General features: G+C 44.2%; 2 protein-coding genes across 15 annotated transcripts in view; one reads left to right on the top strand and one right to left on the bottom strand.

Annotated features, from left to right (window-relative positions):
- Window positions 1–274: 274 nt before the first annotated feature.
- Window positions 275–3606, top strand: ckba (creatine kinase, brain a). Its single transcript, XM_070842170.1, has 8 exons — window positions 275–392; window positions 797–998; window positions 1706–1860; window positions 1947–2079; window positions 2412–2583; window positions 2688–2811; window positions 2906–3095; window positions 3240–3606. The coding sequence occupies exons 2-8, from the start codon at window positions 806–808 to the stop codon at window positions 3416–3418; spliced, it is 1146 nt and encodes a 381-aa protein (XP_070698271.1). The 5' UTR covers window positions 275–392; window positions 797–805; the 3' UTR covers window positions 3419–3606.
- A 1610-nt stretch (window positions 3607–5216) lies between these two features.
- The window catches only part of mark3a (MAP/microtubule affinity-regulating kinase 3a), a 55306-nt gene continuing 51496 nt past the window's right edge, over window positions 5217–9026 (bottom strand). For 9 of the 14 annotated variants that reach the window (XM_070842156.1, XM_070842154.1, XM_070842159.1 and 6 more), the window contains 2 exons: window positions 8024–8068; window positions 5217–6171 (listed from right to left, as the gene is read on the bottom strand). In XM_070842156.1, the coding sequence (XP_070698257.1) occupies window positions 5826–6171; window positions 8024–8068 (391 nt within the window). In that variant the 3' untranslated portion in view covers window positions 5217–5825. The remainder of the gene's footprint in view (window positions 6172–8023; window positions 8069–9026) is intronic. The other 5 variants (XM_070842161.1, XM_070842164.1, XM_070842163.1 and 2 more) reach the window with 1 other exon arrangement.

Here is a 9026-nt window from a genome sequence, read left to right as displayed (position 1 = left end):
TCAGTTTCTCATTATGATGGCTTGCAGGATGTTTTTTCATCACAGTGGTGGAAATGAAAACATCTATAGAATATGAGAGCAGTCTTATCAATAAATACAAGACATTTTTTAGTATGAAAATTGCGATTTATTGCACAAAAGTTGAATTAGCGGTGTAATGTGTGGATGTGGAGGGTGTCAGCAGCCCAATCAGCGCGTCCAATTGAATGAATGGACTACAAATACCGACCAATGGGGGCGGAGATGGCTGCTATAAAGGACGGGCTGCAGCCGTCCGCGGGACCGGAGAGCTGCTGGGACGCCGCTGGTTGTTTGTGAGCTCCTCGGCTGGAAAAATAGGGATCTTTGTCTCGACCCCTGGTAGTAGTAGTAATCCACAGGTCCGACAGCAGGTAGGAAAGTCATTTAATTTCACCTTTAATCCCGGCACACAGGCAGAGAACCTGGTTTTTAATGGTTAAATCGATGAAATGAGACGGATTAATGTGGCCTCATGAATATGTCCGCTAGTCACCACAAGGGCATATGTTAGCTGTTTGATCAAATGCTGTAAAATAAGACTTTGCATGAGATTTCACAATATACTACAATATTTTTCTCAATATATCTGCTGCAGCTGTTTGGATGCATTCAGGGCCCCGACCACTGCAGGATATCTCACCGCCTCTCTGCCCTTATTTAGTCTGACATCCACAGAAATGTCGGTTGGCGCTGCAGACTGCACGCCGTCTTTGTCTCTGTGTGCTCGGTTTGTTTCGCTGCTTTTCATCGCCTCTCCCCTCCATCCTCCGCCCAGGGAGCAGCCATGCCTTTCGGTAACACGCACAACCAGATGAAGCTGAAGTTCACCTCGGAGCAGGAGTACCCGGACCTCAGCAAACACAACAATCATATGGCCAAGGTCCTGACTGCTGCGATGTACGAGCGGCTGAGGAGCAAACAGACACCCAGTGGATTTACCCTGGATGATGTCATTCAGACTGGGGTAGATAACCCAGGTAAAAACACAAGCGGCTTTTCGCCCAAACCGCCATCTGTTCCCGATCGGCCGTTTAATGGTTTCCTGACAGGGACACCAGCAGCTCTTTGCACTGTGACCTTGCCGAGGGGATAAAGTGAGGAACACTTAGACACGTAGGGGCTGTCATCCTCCTCTGAACGGGCCTCCATTATCACAGCAGCGCTTTATGGCAAACGGTAAAGATTACATGCAGTGTTACATAATGTGTGCAGGGCAGCAGCTGATAATCCAGGCTGCCTTCACCGCTTCATGTCAGTTTGCAGTGTAGACCGATGAGCAGAGTGTGTCACGTTCCTCCAAGCAGAGGAGCTGTGACTCACCTGGTCAGGTGTGGCAGGTGCCCCCCCCCCCCTCACCCTGTAGACTGTGTTTCTGTGTAGCTCTGAGTCTATGGCCAAGCTGACGCTGAAGAGGCTGTCAGCTGAGGAGGAGTTCCCAGATCTCAGTCAGCACAACAACCACATGGCCAAAGTCTTAACCCTGGACATGTACAGGAAGCTGAGGGAGCAGGCTACACCCAACGGCTTCACCGTAGATGGTGTCATTCAGACCGGGGTTGATAATCCCGGTACAGTCACACAGTCCCACCCAGAGACCTGATGGCACTCAGCACATTGAGTTAGTGAGGATGTCTGTTTGTCTGTCCGTGTGTCCGCTGTCCTGACCCCGCTGCTCTGTGCTCAGGCCACCCCTTCATCATGACCGTGGGCTGCGTCGCCGGGGACGAGGAGACCTACGAGGTGTTCAAGGAGCTGCTGGACCCCGTCATCCAGGACCGCCACGGAGGGTACAAGCCCACAGACAAGCACAAGACCGACCTCAACGCGGGCAACCTGAAGGTACAGCAGGCCGGACAGACGGACAGAATGACAGGCCGACTGTCCCTGAACCAGCAGGGCTAATAATGTGTGTTCTCCTCTTTCAGGGTGGTGACGACCTTGACTCCAACTACGTCCTGAGCTCCCGCGTCCGAACAGGCCGCAGCATCCGCGGCTACTGCCTGCCCCCCCACTGCAGCAGGGGAGAGAGGCGCGCTGTTGAGGCGCTCTCCGTCGAAGGTAAGGGGGGGTCACGGGAACCTGAAGGACACTGCTGCAGAATCACAGTAGCCGCACTGACAGACGTTACTGCAGCTGAAGGATTCAGAGCTGCAGGCTGTGACCTGAGCCAGAGATGCTCAGCGGAGTCAGTGATGCTGCACCGTCTGCTTTCTGCAGCAGGCGGTGCCCTCTAGTGCTGGAGGGAGGGATGGCAACAGATTATGGTGCAGGACACTGAAGTAAAGGTCGACCAGGATCTGCTCTCTGATGCACAGCTGCTTTTCAGTGACAGCTTGTGTGTTTTTTGACATTCCAGATGTGGTCTTGACACTTGTGTCTCCTCTGTGCAGCTCTGTCCTCCCTGGCCGGAGACCTGAAGGGGAAGTACTACGCCCTGAAGAACATGACGGAGGCTGAGCAGCAGCAGCTCATCGACGACCACTTCCTGTTTGACAAGCCAGTGTCTCCTCTGCTGCTGGCCTCAGGGATGGGCCGCGACTGGCCCGACGCCAGGGGCATCTGGTGAGGCTTCATCTTCACCGCCATTTGTCACCCAACATCTTGGATTTTTCTCTTTAGAGATTCAGTTTTAAGGGAAAATGACTTTGGTCATCTTCTGTCTAAAGGCACAACGACAACAAGACCTTCCTGGTGTGGGTGAACGAGGAGGACCACCTGCGTGTCATCTCTATGCAGAAAGGTGGCAACATGAAGGAAGTGTTCAACCGCTTCTGTACCGGCCTCACCAAGGTGGGCAGGAAGTGGAGTTATCATCCATAGTTTGTTCACATGATGGAGTTGGATGACCTGAACGAGCTCCCTGACGACCTGGTTTGTGTTTCAGATCGAGTCCCTGTTCAAGGAGAGAAACCATCCCTTCATGTGGAACGAGCACCTCGGCTACGTCCTCACCTGCCCATCTAACCTGGGCACCGGCCTGCGCGCAGGTGTGCACGTCAAGCTGCCCAACATGAGCAAACACGCCAAGTTTGAGGAGATCCTCAAGAGGTTGAGGCTCCAGAAACGTGGAACTGGTGAGTGCAGCCTTCAGACTTTCATTCTAGTTAGAACGCCACGAGGGACGTTTGTCAACAACTTCTATTTCAGATTGGTAAATGTTTGTTCCCAAGTCGTTGGCTGATCATCTGGACTACAATGTGTTTCTCTCGTCCTCTCAGGTGGTGTGGACACGGCCGCCGTGGGGGGTGTGTTTGACATCTCCAACGCCGACAGACTGGGTTTCTCTGAGGTGGAACTGGTGCAGATGGTGGTGGACGGCATCAAGCTGCTGGTGGAGATGGAGAAGAGGCTGGAGAAGGGCCAGTCCATCGACGACCTCATGCCCGCCCAGAAGTAAAACGGTCCTGACGACCCACCGTCCTTCCTCCTCTCCCCTCCCTCTCTTCTTTCTCCTGTCTGAATGTTTGACTCTGTCCCAGAATGCACTCTGTATCCCACAGCTTGGATTTGTTTGTATTTAAGACCAAACGGTTCCTGTAAGGTGACGATGGATCTGAAATAAAATCTAAAAACTGAGTGAACATGTTCAAGGTGTCATTGAATCATCACCTGGTTGTGTTTGACCTTCAGTCCGGAGCAGCTGCTGGTCAGAACTGGGTTGGCCGACTCTCCACATGAGGAAGCTGCTCCTGTTGAAACCTTCAAGGTTTCACACCTGCAAGAATTTAAAACTGGTCTCAGGGCTCCTGTCCAGACTTTAACCAGACCTACAGTCCCTGAACGCAGCACAGGAGTTAACACAGATCAATACTTGCATGTTGTGGTGAAATGTCTCTTTAAGGATGATTTCAGGCCTGTTTTTGTTCAGGAGGCTGCAGATGCTGTTGCGTTGCATTGTGGGAAAGGTGTTTTAGCAGCTGGACATAAGAGCTCTGATAAATGAGTCTCTGGAGTTTAACTTTACAGACTGATTATAAATATCTGGAATACAGATTTATTTTACGTCAGAAGCATCTTCACATTTAAGTGAGCCATTTTGTCTAAATCTTGTAAAACTGGAGATGTGAAACAGAATCTCTGCTTTCTCACCTGATTAAAAGATATTAGAGGCTAAATTTACCAAAAAAGTGCTGCTTACACTAACTCAGGAGTGGTGTTTCAATGAGGGACGGTGTTTTGGGATTTGTAGTTCTGAAGACATCAGTGAATCCAGATTAAACCTAGGATTAGGAAGGTTTCAAGTTTTTATGGGTTTCTGGACAAAGACGTCTCCTCTTGACCTCCAAAGCTGAACTGGGATTCTGTGGAAAGATCCTGATTCATAGTAAACTGACAGTACATGAGCACTTTTTCAAAATGTAATAGTAACAATTTTAGTTCAGTATCTCAAATTATAAAGATCTAATCTGATCAAGAGTTATTTCATCGATCACATACTCTACTAAAACAAAGCTGTTCTGTAAAAGCCCACATTTAATTGAGGATAACTTTGGTATTTTTAAGCATGGGGTCCTATTTTACTTCTTCAACAATAAGTACAATGAGTCATTTCCAGGAATTAGTCCAGTAGATCACATCAGCCACCAACAGATTACGTCCACTAAAAGAGCTTGTTTGATCCACTGACGGGCTCAGAGTGTTATTCTAAGTGTGTGACAGCATCATGGAAAGGATCCCTACAGAGAGAGACCTGGAAGATCCTTCTGGTTTAACCACAAACAGATGTTATATCGCTCTCTGCACACACACACCAGACTCCATTCACAAAAACAGGGATTTTACCCTGCAGAACAAGGGAGTTGCTGGTTTACTGCTTTCTGTCAGTTTGTGTGATTGTGCAAATTCTGTGTTTTAAAGGGTCAGTCTGCAACAAAATATCTGCTTTACACACAGTAACACAAACAAACTGACCACTTGAAGCAGCAGCAGTAAACCAGCAACTCCTGGTAAAATTACTATTTTTGTTAATGGAGTTTGGTGGATTTGAAGAGAGCTAAATAACAGCTATTTCTAGTGGTAAAAATAATCACTTTTAGTGGACGTAACTTGATGATTTGAGTTGCTCCAAAGGATCATGTTGAGGTTTTCTCCTGGACCAGTTCCCAACTTTTAATACCAACCAGTTATTCTAACACCAAAACATGTAAAAAAAAAAATAAAATAAAATATGAAGCTCCACACAGAAGCAGCAGAAATGTAAGCAAACGTGTTTTTTTATATATATATTTTCATCTCGACTGTGTCCGGTTACAAATGATCAGCGTGAGACGGGACGTTCAAGTTGACAGACACTTTAATTGAGACATGAGTGACCCTTTAACCACGTGGGCATTTACACGGACTCCCCATCATCTCTACTCTTTAACGAAATACAAAAGAAAAAAAAAACAAAAACGGAAAAAAAAAAAAAAAAAAAACGAGTATTGCCGTGAAGCCGTCTTGAAAGTAAGATACATTATTTACACTGAAAACAAAACGCTACGTATTTTTTTTTAAATCTTTTTCCAAGGAGAAAAAAAAAAAGAAATAAATAAGACTAGAAATGTTTTTTTTTTTTGTCCACATTCACAGCATGACAAATCATATTCAACTCGTTAATGTCGACCCCGTGTGGCCAGAATAGACTGAGATATTAGTAGGTAATTCAGTGATTATTGCCAAAAGCCTTAATCTATACATTTTAATATTCAATACATACTCTGTATTTTGTTTAAAAAAAGGAGACATTTGGAAACTGCTACTTGGATGATTGTACAGCTTAAATACTTCTAGATATATATATGTATACTTTTAAACCCTTTTGTTCATAGCTTTAACTCGTTGGCAACTTTGGAAGCAATGTTTTTGAAAGCGATGGATGATCCGGATATCCGTTTGAACCTGACGCCGTTGAGGGAGAGACGGGGCAGCTTGCAAACCTCCATCTCCCACTGGACCAGGTTCTCGGCTCGCCCGTCCCCGTGGACGCAAAGAAGCAGGAAACTCTCTTGCTGTTCGTAGTCGCAGTTGTTGGCATCGAGCACCTTGCGAATCTCCCGCATGATATCACAGGGCTCCATGGAGCTGGTGGTCCTCATACTCCAAGTGAATCTGAGGGAGCGGGGTTTACTGTCTTTATTTTCCCCTTTTTGATCCCCAGGTACATGGCGACTGTCGGGGAGAGAGAGACACACACAAAAATAAAAAAATACAGTTTTCTTTTCAGGTTTGGTGGATTTAAAAAGCAGCAGCCACTTTTGTCACATTTTACAAAAAGGAATATATTTTTTTGGGGGGGGGTTTGTTTGCGTTCTTGCTGAGAGTTACTGACACGGCCGGCTGTCTCGTCTGTGCAGGAAATATGACGCTACAGGCAGCAGCTGTTAGCTTAGCTTAGCACAAAGACTGGAAACAGGTGGAAACAGCTAGCCAACATATTCAGATCCCTGTCAGTGTTTCATCATCATTGCCTCATTAAAGTTTCTTTAATTTTACTGCTGTACATGTTTAATTAACATTGAGTTCATTTTAACTACTTTATATCCTGAAAGACAAATAAATCAGGAGGAAGATTTTTTTTGCATTTGAGAACAAAGTCGACGTGTTTTTCTTTTGCCAAATACTCTGACTTTCGACTTTATCCTCCATATTTTAAACTTTTTGAAATGCAAAATAAATAAAATCAAAACAAAAGAAATCTTCCTCCGCTGATCTAGTTTTTTTTAACTTAATCCTCTATATTTGGACTTTAGCTTTAAAATGAAAACCCTTCCTCCTCTCAACATGTCTGACCCTTACCCTCTGCAGCAATGCATCATGGTCTATAAGATCATCACGTGTTTGAGACTTTTTAAAATACTTTATTTTAAGAAGGAGGAAAGTTTTCATCCTTAAGTCCTCAAATCTGTGTAAAAAGTATAGAAATGACTGAGGTTTCACTGGAGTCTCCTCTGACTCTCAGCTAGAAAGCAAACTTCCCAAAAACGATTCCTTCAAACGTTATTCAGCTTGTGGCTGGTTTTTGTTTTCTGCCCCCAGTTTAAGCTTCACATGTATCAGCGTTACATTCAAGTCACAAAGCAAAGCGTCTGTTTGTCTCTAACACCTTCTGCTTTCCTACAGATGTTTAAATATTCCCCCCCAAAAAAAGATGCTTTTAACCATCTGGATGTTAAATTTTAACACTTTTGCTCGTCAGAACAAATAAATGATTAATTTATAATTTATTTTTAAGACATATACACACATTTTTCTTTTTTCAGCCACAATCCACCTGATGTTGTTGAAGTTACACTTTATGCTCCTTAACGGTTACATCAAACTTTCTATTTGTACAAAAACATCATGTCAATAATGTGACAATAGGAGCAGATAAAAAGATAAATTTAATGTTATCAATGTAAAAAAAAAGGTCCTACTAATGTCCACAGTCTATAAATTCAGTAGCTTAGAGCATAATAACAGAAATTCAATAAAATAAAGATGCAGTGACCAAAGTATCTAAACTATTTTAGCCAAAATCAAAGTTTTTGTCCTTGAAACAGGTCAAAAACGTGTTTTACTGAGCGGTGACTGAATATTTCTTTCATCCAGATGGTTTAAAGAGTCTTTGAGGATCAGCGGCTTTAACAATCTGTCTTTATTTTGTGACTGTGAACGTAACGTGAACTGGGGCCACACGTGTCCATGCTGGATTAATGCCGGTTTTCTTTTTTTGGGGGGGGGTATCAACGTCAAAATGCCATGCTAACAGAGCAGCACATGAGCGCAGGGCCATGCAAACACACAAAAATAAAATAAATGAAATGAAACGGGATAAAAACAAGCCAACAAGTCAAAAAGAGCAAATACATTAAACACATTCAAACATCCCAGGAGAGACAAAGCAGAGGTTTCCTACGCAGACGAGGACAAACTGAAGCCTACGTTTAAAGGAGGCCGACACATTAGAGGAGTGTGTGTGTGTGTGTGTGTCTGTGTGTGTGTGTGTGAGTGTGTGTGTGGGGGGGGCAGGTAACCTCACCTTGAGCCCTCAAGTCTCCCGTTTCTCTCAAACTCGGTTGAGACTCTGGGGCGCATGAGAAGATCAGACAGGGAGGAGGAAAAAAGAAGAAATAACAAAAAAAAGAAGATGTGGATTGTGCACGACAGAAATAACTTCAGATCAATTTCAGTGATTTCACAAAAAAAAAAAAAAAAAGAGTGACGAGTGATAAGAAGAAGAAGTGACACCGACGTGAAACCACCACCAAAAAATAAAAAAAGAAATATATATATATGCAAAACAAAAACAAAGACTTGGCAGATTTGTACTTGTCATGAAGAGGAAAAACCAAAACGGCGATGAAGGTTCAGACTGTGACCCCAAAGTTAAACCAACAGCTTGAAGCAGACAAAGAAAAACGACCTTTGAACACACAAGCAGGACGGAGATGCTTCTCGTGAACTGTGTGCGAGCGTGTCGAACCAAAAACAGCAGCACAACAACATCAACATCGGCCTGCAGGCCACAACCAGGCAGCTGCTATTTAAAGAGGGGGTGCATAAACCTTTGCTTTCTTCTTTTCTCCTATTTTCCTCCTTGAAAACATCTTTTTAATCTATAATTGGTGCAGCAGATAGCTCAAGATGGATCCTTTTATTCCTTTATTTGGTGTTTTTCATGACTTATTTCAAAATAAAGCACATGTGTGACCAACTGCATGTAAAATATTCTATTCATGAGCAGAACAAGTTCATTCATCACCTCAGAAAGTGACAAAAGGAAGCTTAACTTCTGACGTAACAACAGCTGAGCAGTCATTTAAAATCCATTTAATCTTACTGGCCTCCTTTCCTGAACTTTCAGGTGCTTCCCACAGTCTTCCACAGTGTAAAAGAAGTGCGAGGAAGACCAAGACACGGATAAAAGCTCCGGAGGAGGCAGGTAAGTGAACGCCTGGTAAGATTTGGCCTCAATTGGGACATTTTACAAGCCTTAATGAAACAAACAGTCAAAACCAGAATCAATAACTAATTTTGATAGA

The sequence above is a fragment of the Pempheris klunzingeri genome, chromosome 13 (genome assembly GCF_042242105.1).
Source record: "Pempheris klunzingeri isolate RE-2024b chromosome 13, fPemKlu1.hap1, whole genome shotgun sequence".
Lineage (NCBI taxonomy): Eukaryota > Metazoa > Chordata > Actinopteri > Acropomatiformes > Pempheridae > Pempheris > Pempheris klunzingeri.
This window is presented reverse-complemented; position numbering and strand designations above follow the sequence as displayed.

Bases quoted from the DNA above. Each gene is read 5' to 3' on its own strand.
- ckba (XM_070842170.1), top strand. From the start codon at position 806: ATGCCTTTCGGTAACACGCACAACCAGATGAAGCTGAAGTTCACCTCG. The intron at 999-1,705 runs GTAAAAACACAA...CTCTGTGCTCAG, and splicing joins GACTGGGGTAGATAACCCAG to GCCACCCCTTCATCATGACC. The intron at 2,584-2,687 runs GTGAGGCTTCAT...TTCTGTCTAAAG, and splicing joins CCCGACGCCAGGGGCATCTG to GCACAACGACAACAAGACCT.